The sequence below is a fragment of the Chenopodium album genome, chromosome 15 (assembly GCF_948465745.1).
Source record: "Chenopodium album chromosome 15, dcCheAlbu1.1, whole genome shotgun sequence".
Taxonomy (NCBI): domain Eukaryota; kingdom Viridiplantae; phylum Streptophyta; class Magnoliopsida; order Caryophyllales; family Amaranthaceae; genus Chenopodium; species Chenopodium album.
Window position 1 is genome coordinate 15,714,290 of NC_137848.1, and position 23,580 is coordinate 15,737,869.

Consider the following 23,580-nt stretch of genomic DNA (forward strand, 5'->3'; position numbering starts at 1 on the left):
CTGAAAATAATCTGATGAGAACAGGGCCAAAGTATCTAAAATTTAATACTCGTACTTAAGGGTCTAATCTTAGCTTAATATGCTTACTCAATGATAAACTATTTCTAATAAGCACTCCGCATGATTAATAATTAATATTGTCATGTGAAAACATCAAACAAATCTAGGGACGAATTCTGAATCTGCCAACACATGACAGAAGTAAATTAAACAATAATTAAGAACCAAAAAGGAAATTTCATAATTAAACATAGATTAATAACAATTTAACATTATCACTACAAAACCAATTCATCATAAAACAAGTCTATTTTAGTTTATACCCTTTTCTCTTTTACAACTCTCTTTCATTCCTTATTTCTAGGATTCCTAAGTCCACCACCCCACCCATCTCCTCTTATCATTACCTCTTTCTCTCTCCTCATAATTTTTCCAGTAAAAAAACACATTACCTTTTTTTTTCTTTTGATTTCCCCAAAATTTCCTTTTCCACGAATTTATACTGAATTTTTTTTTTGTTACTTAGATTTTTTTTTCAATAATATTTGTTGAGCAGATTTCTGCATTATTACATATGTATGAATAATCAGTAACACTGTAATTTACTGCAAATCTCCATTGTTGTAGTATGCAAGTAAGTTTAACCTTTTTATTTTTTTAAAAATTTTATGTTAGGTTGAATGATTTATAATTTCGAGAAAAACCCATGTTTTATGGACAAAATAGCATTAAATAATTTCTGGGTATTAATTAAAAATTTTCACCAAAGATTTCTGGGTAAAAAAAAATATGCTTTGATTGGCACACTACTTTGGTTTTCTGCTGTCTGTTTGTTGGCTCAGTCTTTTATACTGTGTTGTTGTTTTCCATATTTTGCAGTTTTTTTAGAAGATGATGATGCCGGAGAAGTTGGTTAACTCGGTAACTCAGTGGCCGGTTCTCAGGCTAACTCGCCGAGTTGGGGTTCTTGTTTCTGTAGCATTGTTAGCATTGTTGCTAGTTTGGAGCATTGATCAGTCTGTTGTGTTTGATTTTTTGAGGTATCCAAGAGAAACTCTTTCTCAAAAACTACTTGATAATAGTACAAAATCTGCAAATTCTAAAAATTCTCAAAATTCTACGTTATATGATGAATTTAATGCTACCCATGTCAGTTTTTTCAATGATAGCGATGTTTTATTGCCTAGAATAGAAAACCCAGATGAGGTTTTGGTTAATTCAAATCAAAGTTTTGTCAATGTTTCATCTGGGTTAGACTATAGAAATGGTGGTGATAATGATGTTGATGGTGTTGGTGTTGGTGTGCCTGAGGGGCAATTAGAGGGGGATTTGGATCGATGTTCGGGTGAATTTGACCCGAAAGGCGAAACAAGGAACCTGAGTCATGGTTTGGATTGGGTGTCAGTTGAGTTTGAGCAGAATTATAGCTCAAATCTGTTGTCTAGGTGGTTGGCACCAGGGGGTGAGGCTTGTAAAGATTCGAAAACGGTTGATATTAGGTTGGTTGGGTTTGATGATGGGAAGGAAATTGTGTTGTCAACCGGGAATGCTCATGAGGTTGTTTTTCAGGCATTGGATGAGTTGGGAAATCTTCATTGTGTTGGAGATGATTATTTTGAGATTGATTTGTCGGGTGAATCATGGAAATCGCGGCCACCCATCAAGGATTGGGGCAATGGGACTTACTCATTTACTCTTCAAGTTCATCCTGATTTTCCTGGAACTTATAATCTCACCATTATCCTACTATTCCGGCACTTTGAAGGACTAAAGTTCTCAACTGCTCGATTTGGATATGATCAGCAGCTTCGAAATATTCCTGTTACGTTTACTGAATCTGAAGCTATCTTGCCTGAATTGCATTTGTGTAGAAAATCCGATTTCAATAGAGATGTTTGGACGGGGAGATGGACAAGACATGGTAAAAATGATGCTTGTGAAATAAGCAATGATGGGCGATATAGGTGTTTGGAATCTGACTATCCTTGCACTAACCCCTGGTGCAATGGCTCGTTGGGGATGCTAGAGAGTAATGGTTGGGTTTATTCTGCCCATTGTTCCTTTAGATTACTTTCTGCTGATGATGCTTGGAATTGCTTAGACAATCGGTGGCTTTTCTTTTGGGGCGATTCAAATCATGTGGATACAATTCGCAACATTTTGTTCTTCTTTCTTCGTGTTCCATATCAGGAACTAGATGCAGTCTCTAGGCGTTTTGACAAGACTTTTACAAACCCGAAAAATAAGTCACAGTCTGTTAGAATTACAAACATCTTCAATGGTCATTGGAACATGACCAAGAACTATGAAGGCCTGAATTCACTAGCAAATGAAGGGTACCGGAATTTGGTGAAGAGCTTCTTCAATGGCTCTGCTGTACCTGACACTATCATTTTGAATTCAGGTTTACATGACGGAATTCATTGGCATAATGTAAGGAGATTTATTCATGGGGCAGAAGACGCAGCTTCATTCTGGAAAGAGATCATGGAAGGAGTGAAGCAGAGCGGTTTAGCAGTATCGAACTTTATCTTCAGGTCTACAATCACTACAGGAGGATATGCTAGAACTCTTTCATTCAATCCCAGTAAAATGGAGGTGTTTAATGGCATCCTCCTGGACAAACTGAAGGCAGCCGGTTTGGTTACTGGGGTTGTAGATGATTTTGACATGACTTGGGCATGGCATTTTGACAATAGGTGCAATGATGGTGTACATTATGGAAGATTTCCAGCAAAAATGAAATGGAGAGACGGACAAATCGGGCACCAATATTTTGTTGATTTGATGCTCGGCCAAGTTCTGCTGAATGCTATCTGTGCAAGATGACAGTTTTTGTACCATAAAATTCATTTTCGGTCCAAACTTCTACCCTGGTGGGCGGAAGGATCCCGTAGATAAGAGTATATTGAGCTTGAAGAAATTCAATTCATTACAAGGGCAATAGAGCATCTGTATAATGTGTCAATTTTTTCATTACCCAATTGTTTGGTTGAGCTAAATATAGGCTATATATGTCAATATTTACAGGGTACTCCCTCCGTCAAAGACCAATAGTCACGTTGATAGTGCCATTGAACTACCAACGTGACAATCAAGTCTGGACGTAGGTTGTACATTACACGTATCAAAATCATTTGTATTACTCCGTATTTGGAGAGACAACCATGTTTATGTCAATTCCAATGTGCTTAACAATAGTTTGCACTACATTATTATTGATGATTTTTATATTATTATACAGTACTCCATTTATAAGCCAAATGTAAGACCGTGTTTGGCTAATCTTGTTGATTAATTAACACCAGAATAAAATAATTTTGGAAGCATCAAATAATTAGAGATAGAGGGCACTAAATCATAAATGCTGGAATAGCTTACAGAGGGATTCACATGATTGGTTGAGTGTGTTTCATTGCAATGGAGTAAAGTTGTAAAGCCAACAAACTTTTGTTAGGAAATTAATATGTTCAAGGAAACTTCTAACTTCCTAACCTTATTTGCTTGACCTAAGTGTAGTTAGAATTTTATAGTTGCCTGTACTTATTGTACGAGTATTTTCTAAGGTTGGGAATCAATTTACGTGTTTAAGATATAAAACATGTTTTACATTTGACTATTTGGGTAACAATAGGGTTACATAGGCATTAAATACAAAGCAAGGAAGGGTTTGTAATTGTTGTGTTTTCTTGATTATCAAAAAAAAAAAAAAAAAAAAAAAAAAAAAAAAAAAAAAAAAAAAAAATACGAAGCACATATTTTAAAATGTTATGTCCTTGGATTCAAATGAGTTGTTAAGTTTTAACTTTTGATAGTATTTATAAATTTAATTCGTTAAAAAAAAAATACTCCATACATAGTTATATGAGATTTTATTATATCTTTTACCATATAACTAGTTGACGCGCGTTGTATTAATCTAGCGAGGTACAAGAAGTTGTAAAGTTTGCTTGTAAGAGTAATTAACATACAAATATAACTTTACTCCTTTCCATTTAAACGAGTAAATTAATCTTTCCTTGGATTGAATTTTTGGAATTATTATTGTTGTTAAGTGATATTGAAGCATAATTTTGTTTATTAATGGTCAATAGTTAGAATAGAGAGGAAATAAGAAGAAGATGAATAATTTGTACAAGTTGGCTAATTATTTTTTGCAAATCGGCAAAGAGATACTATCTATCTTCAAAATAAATGCTCATTTTTTGCAGATTAAGCATAAAAATCAATATAACAAAAATAGAACAACAAAAAAGTGTACCTCAGATTTCTCATTTAGCTATTGGACATCACAATATGAAGATTATATCAACAATGAAAAAATAAAAAGGGGGGGGGGGGGGGGGGTGGGGGTTGGGGTGGACATATAACTATATAAGAGAAGGAAGTACATTTAAATAAAATCAAAATTCGAACCTTAAATAAAAGAAGATTCTCATCACGTAAAAAATGGTGAATGAAGTTTGAAAAAAGAAAAAGAGAAAATGAGTCTTAAGAATTTAGAGACATAAAATTGAAAATTTTAAGCTATAGGCGGTGATACCATGCTTGGTACATACAAAAAACGCGGAAAGAACATATAGCTATTTTATAAAGAATGTACAACTTTTTTGTAAAGAACATATATATGGTTCGTAAAGAACAACTAAATGTTTTCATTTTTTTATATATATCTAAAGAACATGATAATATTATGTAATAAACATTATTTATATATACCCACCATAATTTAAAGACGAAATTCAAAGAATATTTTGCAATTAGCAACGAACATAATATTACAAATTAAAGTACATTACACTGACAATCAAAGAACATGGAAATATGTTATTTTCACTCTTTTTTGGTGAAAATATGTTTTTTTTTACTTGAGGTATGTGTTCATTACAATTTAATTGTATATTTTTTTCACTATAGATGTATGTTCTTTACATTTGTGTAATATGTTCTTTCCGCGAGAAACGTCTGTACAATGCATGGTACAGGTGCCTGTAGTAACCACGCACTGACATAAAATAGGTGTTAAACTTAGATATTATCTAGTTGCTCTTAATTCTATTTGCACTCAAACTTCCCATGAATTTTCTTTTGACCATTTTGTTTAGTTGACAGCTTGACACTAAAAATAAAATAAAGGAAGTCACAGTTTAGGGGATTTGTCACAAAACATGGCAATTTTATTCGAGAGCTGTTAGTCTATGTGTATCTCCACATAGACACCCAATAGATAGAAGACAACTCGTCAATTTATTATAATAAATGGGAGAGAGTTGAGTGGGAGAAAAATTAGTGATTCCTGCCTTGAAAGAGAGAAGAAATAAAAAACTTAATGTTGAATTAAATGAAAAAATTATGGCACCATTTTCATAAAGAGAAGGTATTGCGTCAGTCCGAACTGACGAAATGTTTTGCCAATCCAGGGATTTTTGATATCCTATATTGGCTGGATGATATCCTCTATTGGCTGGATGATATCATGGCTGGATAATATCATATAGCCAATAGAGGATATCATCAAACCATGATATCATATAGCCAATAGAGGATATTATCCAGCCAATAAAGGATATCATAGACACAATCATAAATGATATCATATAGTCAATAGAGGATATCATCCAGCCATGATACCATATAGCCAATAGAAGATATCATCCATCCAGTAGAGGATATCATCCAACCAATAGAGAACATCATCCAGCCAATAAAGGATATCATAGACACAATCATAAATGATATCATATAGCCAATAGTGGATATCATTCAGCCATAATATCATATAGCCAATAGAGGATATCATCCAACCAATAAATGATATCATCATCCAGTAGATGCTTTGTATAAATGATTGGAGGATATGTATAACTTTCTTGAGGATATGTATAATTTGTTTGATAATATGTATAACAATGGTGTAACCGTAACCTCCATTGAAGAGCTCGTACTAAAGGTTATGGGTATAACATAACTTGCTCATATCTCAACCAAAATACATGCATTTGCCATCAAAAAGCTCACAATTTAACATATAATCATATGGGACAAACAATTTCAACAATTATACATCACATAAGAAAGCCCCAATTTGATTTTTTTGGGCATTTTTTGAATAATCCGAGAATTAAACTCTCTCTCTTCTACCATGAATGACCTCGCTTCTCTCCTTCGCCATTGATGTTGTCATCGTCTCCTACAAAGGGAGAAGAAGATCCACCATTGTTGTCATCATCGTCATCGTCGTCTTTATCGTCGTCATCATCTCCTCCGCCGCACGAACTATTTGGTCAGACTTGACTGACCCAATAGTTTGTGAAAAATCTTACATTGTCACAAGCAAGCTATTTTGTAGTTTTGGCAACTATTTGTATGACAAAGGCAATGGAAGTTCAACATATTCTCATAATTGAAGCTAGAGATATTAAGTTCGTTAGTTAATCTTCCCGTTCAAAGCGTATTCCGGGTATCATTGAAGGTAATGTTTTAAAAAAAAAAAAAAAAAAGCAATTGAACACGTTGAATTCCTACAATTACTATAACGACTTATTGAATTTAATATATTTGCTGAACTAGGTTTTAACTATGAATTACAACTTATATAATTGATTTAAAGTAATACGGATCGAAGAAGATACTGTTTTAAGTTTTGCAATGAATTTGTAATTGTTGTTAGATAAATGGATTTGATATAAATAGATACATTTGTGTGGGAAGGTAAGGGTTTGTAGTGTGTTGATTATAAATGGTGGGTTGTAAATAGATTAAAAGGTTAATAATGTAAACCCAAACCCCTTAAACAGCTAAACTCACCTGAACCACCCATCTCGAAACCCAAAATGCGAAACCCACCTGACCCATCGACCTCCAAACTCAAATCCTGAAACCCACCTAAACTACCAACTTCAAAATCCCATATTTCCGACCACGAAACTAAAAAAAACCCTTCCTAAACGCCGGTCTTCTCAATTTAATTTATTCTTATAAAAAATAATACTCATATTAATTTGTTTATTTTTATAGACGATGATGTCGTGTACAATGCATTAATTTGTTACCACACCTAATAATTTAATACTAATTTATTATTGAAACATCTTTTACAAATACACTTAATACCAACATAATACAAATTAAGAATTACTAAAAAAAAAAATTGAACTCCATTTTTCATCCTAAAACAATACAAAAGAATAATTAACCCAGGTTTCTTATGCTAAAATGATCGTTTTTGATTTACTACATTCAACCACTTGAACTCCAACGTCTCTTCCGCTCAATCCCGCCCCATACTTTGGCTCTAATTCTGCCCACCGTCATTGCTTACCCTTCTCTAAACCATACTTTAGCTCTAATTCTGCCCACCGTCATTGCTTACCCTTCTCTAAACCACCTCACTCTCCCTAATTTCATCCACCATTTGTCGCATACCCTTCTTGGACCACCACTCTCTCCTTAAATAACACCTTACTTTTACGCTCATTCACCACCATATATACATTGACATTATAATTTGAAATTTAAATTTTCGATTCCGAAATATTTGAAAGTGAATATTTCAAAATATTTGAGGTGGGCCAAGGTGGGACTAAATTTCGACCAATAAAAATTCACCAAAGTGACTGTCTATGTTTTTTTTGACAAGAAGAAAAAAGATTTCATTAATGAAAAATATCCAAACGGTACTTACAAACAATTCCTAGGAATTAGATTTACAACAGAGGTACAAATCACCTTAGAAGTAGATACATTGCAGATTCGATCAACGATCGCCTTAATAAAAACTATACAATATGTGAGTTAGCACTAATTCGGCTTGAGATCTTGTGATGAATAGTTGTTCAAGTGAAAATACTCATATGGTCTTCTTGATATTTTTAGAGATTATGAAACCCTAAACCTTCAATCTTCAGCAGACAAACAAAAAAAGAAATTAACCCTAATAGAATAACCATCATTTTAAAGATGGGATCAATTTATTAAAAGAAATTAAAAAGTCTTTGGGGGCTTACCACCGGTAAAAACACCGATGAAAGCCCCTACAAAGATTCAGAAAAGAGACCGGAAGAAAAAAGATGAAAGAGAAAGAGAAAAGAAGAAGAGTGAAGGAAAACTTTAAAAAAGTTAGAAAAAATCTAACAATGGAGGCTAGAAAACCCTCGCAAGGGAAAAACCCTAGAGGGAACTAGAAAAACCCTTCCAAGGAGAAACCCTGGAGGGGGAACCGTCTATTTCTTAGGCTAGTTACTACTTAAAGTGATTGTCTATGTGGGTACACATAGGCGACCCTTTTTGTACAATTGAGCAATAATGATAAAAGATGGTATTTCCTCCATTCTTGAAAGATAGTTAACTTTGTTATACTAGTCGTTCTCTTTTGTTGGTTATGTTTTAATTATATACGGAGTATTAGATAATAATTTTTTTTAGACATTTTCCTTCATTTATACATGCTTTAATGCAATATTCTCATTTATTAAAATATTTATTTGCTTTGAAAGCTACTATTCCTATCTATAAAAATAATTTATCTGGTGTCAACGTATATATCCCTATTTCCGTCATTAACTTAATGCCTTAATACTTGATATATGTAATAGGAAAATTTGTCAATTGCATCCATTTAAAGTTTGTATTTTGCAAATTGCAGCCATTTAAAAAAAAAAAAAAAATTGCAGCCGAAAAGTTCTTATCAATTGTAAATTGCAGCCCGATTTAACTTTTTCAACGGTTCACGTGTCGAAAAATATTCGGTTAAGGTTTTAGGGGCCATTTTAGTTCTTAAGAGTCCGAATTGAGCTCGGAATTAACAAAAAAATAACATAAGTGTCTCGTTTTGCATAACAAAAATGTATCAATTTATGGGCAACTATTTTTTGTTGTAAAAACGAGGCACTTACGTTATTTTTTTGCTAATTCCGAGCTCAATTCAGGGCTAAAATGACCCCTAAAACCTTAACCGAATATTTTTCGACACATAAATCGATGAAAAAGTTAAATCGGGCTTTACATTTTATTGGGCTGCAATTTGCAATTTTTTTTTAAATGGTTGCAATTTGCAAATTATTGACATTAAATGGCTGCAATTTGCAAATTTTCCTATGTAACATCTAATCATTGATTTCCACTATCTTATTGCTTTTAATTACAGCATAAAGTCATCAATCATAACAACCTTTCGGGAATAGAGTGATGCACTTAAAAAGAACGGAGGGAGATGACAATTTATGGTCAAATTTGCAAATTTTGTCCCGAAAAAAAATATACTAGCGCTTGTAACGGGATGGAGGGAGTACAAAAGGAGTAGTTCTTGACACCTCGCTGACACCAATGGTGCACCAAGGCCTTAGGGCCTGCTCACATTTACTGAGCTGAGATAAACTGATTGGAGCTGAGCTGAGCTGAATTGAACTGAATATTTTATTAGAGAAGGAAATTAGGAGCTAAACTGAACTGAAGTGATCTGAACATACCCTAATGGATTAGAATTATTTTTTATTAAACATTACGTAGTACAGACTTTATATGGAATGATCCAAGATGCCTTGGTATAATTCTAAAAAAAAAACATGGTATGCAGTTCTTAAATTAAGAAATTATTGAGCTCCTTTAATTTAGTACTTTGGTAATTTAGTACTCGGCAGTATGTAATAAAAAATAGGCACAAACGACAGAAAAGGCAGCAACAGGAAACCATATCAAGGACCTCAGCCGGAGAGGCTAGAAATTTATTTTGGTAACTAAAAAGCCATAATTTAGACTGCAGAATTGATCAATAAATGCATGGAGAGCAATATCCACCTTCGTACACAAAATCTAGGCTCGAAAATACCTCTCAACGCCGGAACAGACCTCTAACCATAAAAAAGATGAGGAACCCAGATTTCCCACAGATAAAAATCAGGATAAAAATACAAGAAATCGCCTGTTGTAACATATTTTCCTTGGATGAATTAGATGTTCCCATTCCTACTACTAACAACTAGCTATATATACATGGTGTGGGTCTCAGCTGTTGTATAGGTATGTACAACGGGCCTATCATCCTATCTCTCCTCATGATTTGGCCAAAACTCCACTTATGCATCTCCTCCATACTTCAGTTTCATGGAGGCTCAGTTACTATCCCCAACAAAGTCCATAGAGACTGCTCATTGATTCCAAGATTTCACGAATGGCTTTCCAGAAGGATCATGTAATGATGAAGGTTGATTCCCCAAGCTCATCCACCCCATGCTGGGATTCTTCAAGGTAGTGGACGCTTCACCACCACTCAAGTAGTTAAATGGAGATACTGTTTGAGGCAAAGTATTGCTTGTCATGGGTATTACCCCAGCCAGTTCTTGTCCATAATTCGTCGGTGGGATCATTTGTTCAGTAGAGCTCACAGGGTTGTATGGACCCCGTGAACGCATATTGCACTGTGAGAGTACACTATAGAGGCTCTGGTCGCTACTGCTAACACTTCCAAGACTTGGGGTAGGGAGGGTTGGAAAAATCGCAGCATCCGACGTGGACCAACCACCATGAGCTCTGTTTTCGGTAGGAAACCAGTTATGATTTAACAATTCACCAGAACTCAATGGTGGAGGCTGAATAGGGTTTGAAAGACGGGGATTATTCCAGTCTCTCACATTCAGGGATGAAAAGTTTTCTGGCGCTGGGATAGCATACCTACTGTTGTCCGAGTAAATGCTATTTTGAATGTTCTCATGCATATATAGCTCACTTTGTGCTTTCTGTCTATGATGATCCAATGCAAATGGTGGCGGCAAATGCATATGGCTCGGGAACTGAACAGCAGGCTCCATGACAATATTAGTTGGACGAAACTCAGAGACAGTCTTTTTTTGCTCCTGATGAAAATTCTCACGCTTAATTAGAGAATGCAGCAGCTCATTTCTATCCCTATTTTGATAAGGATTGAAGAAAGGCATATGACTTGTATGCCTGTTCAAGAGGTCCTTTGTTGTGTCATCTTCAGGCATTGCAGACTCCAGATCAATCAAATGGGCTGTCTGTCCTGCAACTACTTCTGGATGCCTAAGACAGAGTCCACCAGAACTAGCATGCAAAGTAGTGAGTCCACCAGAACTAGCATGCAAAGTAGTTGGATGAGCATGATAAGATTCAGGCAATCCGATTGAAGACCACATATTCTTGAGTGATGAGCCAGGGATTTCCCCAGGATTTGAATCAGTAGCAGAACTGTTATGAGTGTCAAGGTGTGATATGGTGAAAGGTGCTTCAGATAGCTGAGCAACATGCTGGTCAGGCATGGAGCATGTGTCATTTGTTCCAGAAGTAACAGGATTATTTTCTGCATTCAAATCCATAGGAGTATAGTCCTCATTGTTGTTTAAAGGAGAATCCTCCAATGATGATTTATTCTCTACTGAAGACGGATCAAAACACTCCTTGGCTTTTAAAGTAGGATTCAGCAAAGATTGATTCTTCATGCAGGATGGATCAAGGTCCTCGTTGACATTTGAAGGATGCTGCTGCAATGGTTTATCCTCCATGGAGGCAGATGGATCAAACTGTTTATGGACATTTAGAGGAGGATTCTGCAATGATTGAGCCTCCATGGAAGCAGATGGATCACACTGTTCATTAACATTTATAGGAGGATTCTGCAATGATTTAGTCTCCGCAGAAGATGGATCAATCTCTTCTTTAACATCTAGAGGTGGATTCTGCAATGATTGAGTCTCCAAAGAAGAGGAAGGATCAATCTCTTCTTTAAAGTTTGGAGGAGGATTCTGCAACGATTGAGTGTCCATGGAAGAGGATGGATCAAACTCTTCATTGACATTTGAAGGAGGATTATGCAATGGAGACCCATTCTTTATAGAGCATGGATTAGAGGCCTCATTGTTATCATCTGACATAGAATCCTGAGTCGCTGACTCATCATGTTGGTGGTCCTCTGAAGTCTCTTGAAAAGTTTTCCCATCCTCATCTTGAGCAGGATCCTCATCATAAGGATTAACCAAATTCTCATCCTGATTCGATAATACATAGGCCAGATGTTAAAAAGATGTGAAAGCCAAAAACCACAAATATAACAATCAGGAGCAAACAGTGAAGAGTGGACCAAAGTAAACCCCAAATAAAGATGCAAAATTATGGAAACGAACCTTAGATTGTACTCCCAGTTTCTCTTCCATTTCTAACCATAAAGAATCCATGATTTTACGCTTCTCTAGTTGCCTATTTCTCCAGCTTTGTAAAGCAGTTGGAAGATCTTTATTTGCCAGATTTAACCTAGACAGGAAAGATTGTCAGAATTTGGTTGGATTTTACAATAAAGCAGCAGAATAGGACAGATAATACAGCAACATACCAGTACTCATGGATTCGTTTCTGCTCTTCTTCCACAAACATCTCATATGGTTTTACATTGGAACTATCAAGGCCACCCAGCAAACGGTTAAGAGCCTTGGATTGAATACTCGCACCAGACTGCCTCATACTCTTAACAAGTTCATGCTGCTTCTTGCTAATCTGAAAGACAAACAATGACGGTTGTTCAACCCCCTGATAATAAAATACATGTACATATCTTAAGAGCCTAGATGAATATGGTGCTACGATCATACAGCAGTTGCAAAAGGGTAACACCTACACCTGACTTGAACAACAACGAGAAAACTAAGCATCGAGGAACAAACTCTATCCAAAGAGAAAAGGGAGAACTTGTTAAGATATGAAGCACGACTCAACAGTTCAGTAGAGAAAAGAGAAATAAAGTAAGATGAAGAAAAGGGTCAATTGTAATGGACGCTACGAAAGATCAAATAGTAAGTAGCATTCTCTTGTAAATTCACACACAATAGTAAATAAATATTTGACTTTTCCCCTAGCCATTTGCTATTTGAGTTTACATGTTATTAGCACATAGTCTATAGGCTATAGCTCACAAGATGTACAGGTTGTTAACCTTTGTAGAAGTTTCCTGATCATTTTGTTCTGATAAGCCTGTTATATAATGCCTTAACAGTTACCAACGCTCACAGTATGCAAAGTTTTACCATATAGGGCAGAAAATAAATATAAAAGAGACCTGTTCAGCAGAACAATGAAGTCACAATCTAACATAACATATGAAATTTGCAGAAATGACAGTTTTACCTTCACATAAGACATATATTTGGCACCATCATTGGGGATCAAGTTGGGCTTTTGCGATTTTTCTGCTTTCTTAGGTTTTGACAAAACATTAAGAGGCACCATCATCTTCTCATGTTTGTCTTTCATAAGGTCCTGATTGCGCATCCTGTAATACAAGCAATCTAATTATAAATCCTCAACATCAAAAAGAAGTAAACTATTGATGAGGTCATTGACGATGTGACAGGTGCATGAGCATGGACATAAACAAGGAAAGACAATAAAGAAGGAAGAGGGGAGAGAAAATGTCAACCCACTTTCACTTAATGTCATACATATTAAACAAAAATCAGCCCGTCTCCCTGACAAAATCCAACAAGATCTGACTTAGTTCACTTCACCTTAAAAAAATAATAATCACTAAAAATAAGTTCAGTTTAGCAAAAATAAGTTCAATACAATAAAAATAAGTTCAGTTCAATAAAAATAATTTCCGTTCAGTAAAAATCAGTAACTTTAAAGAAGAAATATAACAGAAAATCAGTAAAAATAATTTCAGTTCAGCAAAAATAATTTCAATTCAGTAAAATAAATATTAGTTCAGTAAAAATACTTTTAAATTCAGCAAAAATAATTTCAGTAAAAATAATTTCATTTCAGTAAAGATAATTTCAGTTCAGCAAAAATAAGGTGAAGTGAATGGGGCCTAAAACATACAAATAAATTTCATCACAACTTCACAGGATTAGAAATGCTTCAAACATGTCTGCAATGTAGAACATGCAAAATTTGGTGTAATGATGCAAGGGTAGATAAAAAAATTGCAACAGGAACATTTCAGCATCTGTAAATATTTTAAAAAAAGAAATGAACTGACCCCAATAGAGACTAGAAGAAAATATGCAAAGCCATTGGAACCCTTTATCCAAAATTAGAAAAATTATTATTTACTTAAATGATAACTCATAGCTAGTATTATTATTTACTAAGACGATAGTTCAATATTTAAACGTTGATTGATTGAAAAAAAATTATGTCAATGATATTTTTTCTCCTAATTTAACTTTTAAACAATAATTTATGAGATCATTAATTATCTAAAATGCACTAACCCTATAGTGTTCAATGAAAATTAAATGAGGATATTCAAGTAATTTTAGGGGGACACCACCGCCTCCCCCCTTGGCTTATACTTCCTCCGTTCCCTTAATAAAGCAACAAATACTATTTTAGGATATTTCACAAATATTGCAACATTCCTTTTTTTCATAATTTTTCTCTACCTCTCTCCTCATCACATGGGTTTATAAAAGTTCTCTTTATCTCTCTCATCATCTTAAAAATCGTGCCTACACCCCTTGTTGCAATATTAAGGGAATGGAGGAAGTATAATAGAGATTATATGAGCCTCACAAATTTCTCAAGGTTTTCACATACCCAAAGCATTTTTCCAAGTCTTTCCAACCATTCACTAATAAATCCTTTTTAAGTTTTAACATAGTTCCAAATAGCTTGTTCTCCTTCTAATGCTATGCCCTTCAATATTTGTGAATTTCAACTATGTAATGAGTGGATTTCTCCAGATAAACACAATGAATCAAGTTACATTCTCATATTTTTATTGAATTAAAAGTGTGGGGCCTATAGACTGGTAAACCACACAAGCTATACAGAACAGAGGGGGGTACGGTATAGCTCTACTTATTGCTCTTCACTACCTTCTGGCTTACTGCATAGTGCATACTTTCCTAATTAACTAATGTAACTGTCATGCACTAGCCTCAACCAACCCCACCAGCATGATCAACAACCACTTTCCACCATGCCTATTGTTTACCCCTAACAGAATTTAGAACTACAAATTCCCACATTCAGATCTCCCTATTTAAATCAAGAATTGAAGAAATGGTTCATATATAGTATAGTATGAGTATTTTTGGAAAAGATATCTTTCACATTGCACCCCTCTAACTCTAGTTTTATAGTGCCAGCATCTTATATTGCAAAGATGCTAATCAATGATGAGCTTCTTACACAGATGAGTGGAAAAAAAAACAAAAAAATAATTCAATTGTAATAGAATATAAAACTCTAAGTGGGCAATCAGGGACCTTATTCAGATAACCAAACCACCCTTGACTGATATATTATGCAAAGGCTTGGAATGAGAGTCTTTGTCAAGACTCGAGATATTACTTTAGGTATACTAGAACTTCATGGAATTTGTAAAGAGATAAAAATTGAAAACTTGAGTAAAAGCATACTAGGACATAACAGACTGTTAAGGGGTGACTCTTTAGATGTGAAAGGGTACTTAGGGATTAAAGTTAGTTATAAGTTAAAAGATAGTTGGGAGAATAGAGGTGCATTCAAGGGTGGTTTCTGTTAAATTCCGAAAAGAAAGCATTGAACAGCTGTTAAATATACAAAAACTAGAATACACCAATGCTAATGCATGGGATATATGTAGGAAAAAAATTAGTATAAATGGAAGTTATAGATTTTCTTTTTTTTTTTTTGAAAGGAAGTTTATGGTTTTTTTTTTTTTTTTTTTTTTTTTTTTTTTTTTTTTTTTTTTTTTTTTTTTTTTGTTAAGTTAATTATTTGGAGTTGTGGGAGTTATTTGGAAGTTATTTTCCCTATTTGTAAGTTATTTTAAAAAAAAAAAAAAAGAGTGCATGAGAATTGAGGTATGGGGGTTTGAAGTGTTGTGGTTAAGTGTTGAAAAATGATTCTTAATTATATATAAGATAAGGTCAAAAATGAAAGCAAATAGCAAGAAGCATGACATTAACTATAGTCTAATTCAGTACAGAAGATAATGGGAAGCAAACTGATGATAAAGCAGAACTATAAGCTTACCTCTTCTGCATTTCAGCATCTCTAATGACAGACAACTTTTGGTTGTCACTATAATATATTTTCTCATCTGCAATTGAAGACCGAGATTCAGACATAGCAGCAACATTCTCATCAGCTTTGTGAAATTTGTGTCCGTTCACATCAGACAGAATGCCCTGCTCATACCTTCGTGGCCTGTTCAGGAAACAAAAATACATATACTCAGACCAACCAGCAATAACATAATAGGAGTTTAGGGGAAATAAAATGAGTTCATTTATTCACATAAGATGATTCTTATTCTTCATAAGCTGCACATATGGTTCTGTACTGTCCAAGGAGGAATAACAGCTTGTTCAGTTCAACTTATTTCAAGTCCTTGATACTTTTTCCAGAGCAAACCAGATAAATATAGATCAGATCAGATGAGATAACACCAAAGTTCATATCAGATTGCCTTAAAAAAAAATCACAGGTTCATGTATCAACATTGATCCCATTGTTGCTGCTTTTTTGTTCATTTTTTTTTTTGGGGGTCATTACATTGTTACTGTTTCATTACTGTTACAATAAAGATTACTATTGTAATTGTCATGGATTTACAGCAATAGAAATTTGACGATCAATAAGACATGATGTATGTAAGCTGATACGTTCAATTGTTCATTTTTACTCTCTGCTCTCCATTGATCCTCCTATGATCCATTTATCCACATTGATTTCCTACTTTTGCTCTAATTCACATGAAAAAACTCTATCCTGACCAAAATCTGAAAATAAAAAAGCGACTCACTCACCACTCCCTCCTTTCTTTATCAACAGAGAATAGAGGGAGGTAGTAGTAGTAAAAACCTTTTGCACTAACATAATAAGATATGCTAAAACTACCGGTACAAGTTATGTTGCTCTAATCCTTCCCGTAAAAAGCTAGACATATCCATGTCAAACACCAAATTCAAGTCTAATACTTTTGACAAGTCCAATAAACATATTGTTATACTAATTTTCTTTGCTAATATATTTGTGAGTAGTAATAGTAGTGGTGGTGGTGGTGGTACTTAGCAGTGTTTTCATAAAGCACTAATTACAAAATCAATAATAACAACATCAAACAATGATAATAATAACAGTTATCATTATCATAATCTTCAAATTTCAGAAAAAATTTAGATCAGTCAGCTTGGATACAATATAGCACATCAAATGATAACTCGCAAAAGCCTGTCAAGTTAATTTGTGCATATGTATTAATCGCACATTTTAACACAAGTTCCTAACAAGAACTCATAGCAGAACATAGTATGATTGCAACAAATAAGCAGATTGCATAACTTTAGCAAACACAACAAGCTAGTATCTAAGAGCCACAGAGAAGTATAAATGCATAAAAAACATTCAGGGAAAAAAAAAAAAAAAAAAAAAAAAAAAAAAAGATCCCGGGATTAAAAAAAAAAAAAACCTCACAAATCAAAATTCATGAACCAAATTAGCCAATTTAACCACTGATAACAGAAATCACTCGCCACATCGATTCTTTCCATAGTTTCGAAATATCAAGAATGGTTCCAGGCTCTTAACTCAGATCTCTAAACAAATACATCTATTTTACCACATTAACTCATTCTCCATGATTTATTGACACAACTTTTACCTCATAGGATCACATCCCACAAGATTCCAGGGGCAGTTATAACAAAGGATGATGCACAAGAATGACCGGTTTCTCCACAGAATTTCAACAAACCGTGACTATATATCCAACAATTCAGGCAGTATGAAACTGGAAAAGGATGAAAATATCAAGAAAACCCAATCTACTCCATATCAAATTAGCAGACAGCTGAGCTCTAAACAAAACATCAAACATCACGCAGCTCCAATATAAATTTTTGCTCAATTTCCAACCAAATCAGCAAACTTTTGACTAAAAAAAAATCCAAACTTAGCTGGACAAACCCAGTCTCAGCCCACTCAAGCACAATAGACAATATGTTTCAAGAAAAGAGAAACAAATGATGCTATGGCAGCTAATGTTTCATGGATTTTAAAGCATCATGTATAATGGTCCTAGTCTCAAGGGATACCTAAGAGAATACTTCCATCATAAGCCATTATCTTGGGTAAACTAGATCCATTTCACACCCTAGGAAAATGTCCTTGAACACCATCAATGATATACTAAATAATCTTCCTCTGACTATATGTTGTATCTAACAGTCTAACCTACTAATTCATTGTAAACTTATCAAGCACCTAGACCAATAGATCACTGTATAATAAACCCTGTTCTGTTAACTCAAATATTATTTAAAAAAAATAGAGACTATACGAAGGCAGGGCACATGAGCATTACGTAACCTAGGCAAAAGAATGCATAATCCATCACCCATCCAGCCCATTAGAGACTAGACATATCAGCAATGAAAAAAGGATCCAAAGAGGGATTCAAATATAATCCCCTTAGGGTCGGTCATATGATAAGAGAACAATACAAAGTGAAATATCAATTATAAACCCCAAAAACACCAAACTTTCAACCTAATATCTCTAGAATAGTCAAATGGCTCACACTCATAAAAGATATGGGCAACACATGATCATAGCACAGCCTTACCACCTATTTATTCAGGCTCATATACTAATGTCAAACATAGATACAAGTCCAAGAATCGAAATTCATTATTTTATGAAATTTATCCAAGATTTTGGACCAAAATGAAATGTCTAGCATCCATACCCATGTCAAAGTGTCAAAGATCCACCACGAAACACAATGTCTAAGTAAAATAGCTTACGGTAACCCCTAGAAAGTAACTATCTTCACATTATTAATGGAAAAAATAAGGGTCATTAGCAATCAGATCTCCCAAATTAAAATTGAAACCAGTAAAACCTCTTAGAATCCATTATTTTTGGGCTACAGAAGAGTCAAGACTGCTTTATAATAGATAGCCCAAACAGATAGAACAACCAACCTAGAGATTATCTGTTGAATTTCAGCTTCAGGATCCTTTGAGCTTGCACATCTCTGCTTCATGTGTTGCAAATTCCTTATCATGCTGCCATAAATTGAAAAACAATCTATAAATCACAATCACTAACATGCAAAACTTTTGAAGAGAAAGAAAAGAAGAAAGTATATTAGGGAAATACTTGTCATGATATTGTTGCAGCTCGGAATAATATGCTTTTTTATTAGTCTTAAAGGACTTCTCATGTTGAAGAATTGTATCAGGGTGAAGATCACCAGAGCAAAGTGAGGTGCCCCTGCATAAATTAAATTGCATAAATTCCTCTATAGCCAAATAATAATGTGAAGTATCAACAATAATAAAAAAAATAAAATAAATAAAAAATAAATAAAAAATAAAAAATAAAAAATAAAAAAAAACTCAACAATAGCAACACCCCAATATGGAAGTCACATAAGGGCTTAGGAAAGTCCTACATAGTTTTGACCCATGAAGCCAAGACAGTCAGAAAAAGCAGCCCACTGAAGACCGCATGTAAACTATTTCAAACAGAAATAGTCCGACAATGAAAGGCAACCTATTCCTGAAAAACCTCACATAAAGAGCTCACTTGTTATAGATGGAAACACAAAAGCAATTACTTTTAATGGAAGCCTAGTTAGTCTGGTTAGTCTTTTCAACGTATAAAAAGGCTCAAGGCGCAATGAGGCGATGAAGGTCCTGCAGCGCCTCAAAAACAATAAAGCCTTAGTCCCAAAATGATTTGGGGTCGACTAACATGAATCATCATAAGGCGTACAATATAAAACAATTAAAGAAAATTTGCCTATGTGCGCCTCATGCGCCTTAAGTGCACCTCTTTGAATGCGCCTCGCCTAGAGCAAAAAAGGCGCTCTACCCAGCACCTAAGCACGCCTTTTTATACGCTGAGTCTTTTGTTCAATTTTCCTTTCCCCTTATCATTTTGCCCATTTCAGGAGTTCCTGCCCCCCTTCGTAACTTGGATTACTTAAAACTTGATTATGTCTGCACAACACCGCAGCTCACCGTCGGCTTGCCACTGCCAACTTAGCTGCCCCCACCTCAATCTCACCACACCAAGACCACCACTGCCACCAACCTCTACCAGTTCCTAACTCTCTCACAGCTCAAAAACATTGTATCTATTAGCTCCAAAACTCATCAAGTCACCACCTTGCTCATGACCACAACAACCAACCGCCACCAAAATAGAAAATATGAAAACTTGGCCGTAACAAAGGCGAGCAACTTTGAGGTTTTGGATCTACAAATCCGACATTATGCTTGTAATTGTCGGTTTGAGTTCAAGGTGCCTGGAATATCCTCATGCCAGCTAAATTGTTCCTGTGATGTTTGGGAAGCTTGGGATATGGTCATGGTCAATGGCATGTGGTGTGCTCAAGGAGGAGATGCAATGGTGAGAAGTTTCAAGGTAGAAGAAGACAGAGGTTGGGAAATGTTTGTATGTGCCCAAACAAATCAAGAACTTTGGAGCTTTGTTTACTTTCCTTTCAATTTCTCTCTATCAATTCCCTTCCTTTCCTATTGATTAACCAAACAACCCTCATTTCAATTTGAATTTCTTTCCTAGCACATTCATCTAAATTTATCTTTCAATGTCCTAAGAGATGAACTCAAATAGGCTCCAAGAAGTTACACAGGGTGATCAATGATAGCTAATTGTGCAAGGCAAGGACAACAACAACAACAAGCAACAACAAGCAACAACCATAATCTCACCATTTTTGAAAAGGGTTCCCAAAACAGAAGTTGTCACCGGAAAGCAAAGATTGCACAACTTTATCAGCTTCAACTCCGGGAGGAAGGAATTGCATAAGGACGTTTCTCTCCTTTTCTGTTAAAACAGATTGCCAAACCTGCAATTTTGACAACATAATCAACACACACCGAAAACCACAAAGAACAACCTTTTACAACTCGAAACTATCTGTAAAATAACAATTACCTCATAACAATAACCAAAAAAAAAAAACACAATGGGCGATTGTTTAGTGGGGATAGGGATTACTAATCTGAAAAGGACATTTCCCTTTCAGACCCTAGTAATCCCAATCTGCCTAAACAAACAGCCCGAAAAGATCAAACTTTTAACAATTAGTAACAACAATCACCTCATAAGATAGAACTTCAGCCAAATCATTCAACTCAAACACATCCTTCGGAACAACAACGACATCGGCCAACTTAGTATTACTACAAGGCGCAGAAGGATTAAAAGGGCTCAAATGCCTCCAAGAAATCCCAATTTGATCCTCTTTGGCAACAACCCTCTTCCCATTATCATCCCATTTAAGGGATACATGAGTGTTAAAATTAAAATCATATTTAGGCGATCTCAAATCCCTCTTTTTTGCCCTATTATACTGTTCCTGAACCCCATAACCAAACGCAGTATTAGAAGAACTCAATCGTCTTTTCCGTTGATCAGCCGCCATTGCCACCAATTCTAAAACATTCCACAGTGTAGCATTTCACACCAAAATTTCGATATTTTCTGTACAAAAATTGAAATTCAAAAACCTAATTACAAAATTATAGAATACCCAGAAAAATTAAATCACAAAATAAAACAATAATTTGTAAAAGAAGTATGAAAAGAACTTACAAAGAAATCGAATGGAAATAGGTTAAGCAGATGATGATTGAAGATGAGATGAGTTGTGGAAGAGAGAGAAGGGGGATTAGGGTTTGAGAAAGGCAGACATGGAGGAGGTGTTAAGGGAAAAGATGAGAGGATTGGACATTGAGTTGAGGTTCAGGATCGAGAGAAGCCACATCCACTGTAATTTTCACACCCTTCTTTTTTTACTTTTTTTTAAAAAAAAAAATTGGGTGTTTTCAAGGGCCATTTGACACATTATCATTCTGTCCCTAATTATTTTTTTTTTCCTCATTTGACTTTTGCCGATCTCCAAGACATATTTTCATCCATGTAAATATTATAAAAACGTGATACATTAATAAAATGAGTCGAATGAAATTTTTTCCATGGAGGCAGATGCACAATGCTCTGTGCATTCGTTTTCTTTTTTAAAAGGCGGAATGAACATTTAGTACTTCAGTAAAGAACATAAACTTATTTTATAAAGAACATCTAACTATTACAAAGAACGTCACATATAGTTGTATTGTAATGAACATATAATTGTTTTGTAATGAACATATAGCTAGTTTGTAAAAAAAAACATCAAAATTTATGTTCTTTATATATATCTAAAGATCATCCGTAATATTAATATATTAATAAAGAACATGATAATTAGAAGTGGTCAACTTCAGCCCGGCTCGATCCGGCCCAAAGATAAGGCGGGTTTGGGCAAGCCTAAAAATGCATTTTTAGTTAAAAATCCAAACCCGACCTGATAAAAGCCCAAAAAGCCCGCTATTTTTTCCGGGTTTGGTCACGAGATATTATGTTAACGCCTAGCCCGACCCAAATTTTTTATCACCTATAATGATAATTTAATATAATGAACATTATTTTTATTCAACCACCATAATCTAAAGACAAAATTCAAAGAACATTTCAAAATAAACAATTAACATTATGTCACAAATAAAAGTACATTATACTGATAATCAAAGAACATGAAGATAAAGAACATTATTTAACATTCTATAACATGTTTTTTTCACTTTAAGTGAATGTTCTTTACATTTCTTTACAATGTTCTTTACAATTCTATAACATGTTCTTTTCACTTTAACTAAATATTCCTTACAATTCTATATAATGTTCTTTCCGCTTTTTTTTTTTGAAGGGATGCACCAAGCGAATCGTGCATCCGCCACCAAGAACTGCATCCGCCTGCAGGAACCACGCATTGTGAGTCGAATCTAACAATGAATTTAAGACAATAGATTGTTTTTTTTTTTAACAAATACCTCAATGGATTTAAGACAATTGATTGTTTTTTTTTTTTGGTGGGTGTTTGGGACATTGGAGATAAGAAGTTTGAGCCCTACTTCATCACATAGATACTTAAAAAAAATAAAAGAGTAAGTTGGCTTTAACAATTAGAATTATCGCTTGAGTACACCTAGCACCTCAATTTTTTATTAGTCACTTACACATCACCATTCCTCCAAGGCACCGACTATTGATTGAGATGAGGAAGTATAAATCGAGGATTGTGAGACAAATGGGAAGTGTCTCACAACTATTAAAATAACATAAAAGTATAAGGAAGAGAGAGAAAGGAGGAGAGAGATAGGAAGAGTGAAAAAGGTGGTGTGGGCCTCACTAAAACTTTTCAGACATGTATCACGTGCAAAAACGGACAAAAATTTTTGGAGACCACTACCACTGAGTTTATATTTTGTTCCACTAAAATTCCAGTGGAGCTTTTTGAAGTACCACAGAGAATATATTTTGTACCAGTGAGAGTGCATTTTATACCACTGAAACTCCAGTGATATTATTTGATAACTCAATGAGACAACTTTAAACTGACGCCTGAAATGCCTATATTACCCTTGTGAGACATGACTTTATTGTCTCACAACCCTCCATTTATACAACCTCGATTGAGATGTAACAGGTGCCAATATTTATCCATTAAATACCAGAATTTGTCTCATTTTGAGTGACAAAAATACACATTATTAGCACGTGTTG

General features: G+C 34.6%; 2 protein-coding genes across 3 annotated transcripts; one reads left to right on the plus strand and one right to left on the minus strand.

The window, feature by feature from the left end:
- The first annotated feature begins 374 nt into the window (after positions 1-374).
- Positions 375-3,229, plus strand: LOC145582003 (uncharacterized). The gene is made up of 2 exons (XM_081639039.1): positions 375-634; positions 880-3,229. The coding sequence occupies exon 2, from the start codon at positions 892-894 to the stop codon at positions 2,827-2,829; it is 1,938 nt and encodes a 645-aa protein (XP_081495165.1). The 5' UTR covers positions 375-634; positions 880-891; the 3' UTR covers positions 2,830-3,229.
- Positions 3,230-9,725: 6,496 nt separating this feature from the next.
- On the minus strand, positions 9,726-21,755 carry LOC145583015 (uncharacterized). 2 transcript variants are annotated; one of them, XM_081640112.1, is made up of 10 exons: positions 21,568-21,755; positions 21,074-21,456; positions 20,682-20,818; positions 19,102-19,215; positions 18,924-19,007; positions 15,970-16,143; positions 13,129-13,273; positions 12,341-12,501; positions 12,135-12,261; positions 9,726-11,999 (listed from the first exon to the last, which is right to left on the minus strand). In XM_081640112.1, the coding sequence occupies exons 2-10, from the start codon at positions 21,395-21,397 to the stop codon at positions 10,146-10,148; spliced, it is 3,120 nt and encodes a 1,039-aa protein (XP_081496238.1). In that variant the 5' UTR covers positions 21,398-21,456; positions 21,568-21,755; the 3' UTR covers positions 9,726-10,145. The 2 variants fall into 2 exon arrangements, with proteins under 2 accessions (XP_081496238.1, XP_081496239.1); XM_081640113.1 differs by having other exon boundaries at positions 21,074-21,482.
- Between the last annotated feature and the right edge of the window lie 1,825 nt (positions 21,756-23,580).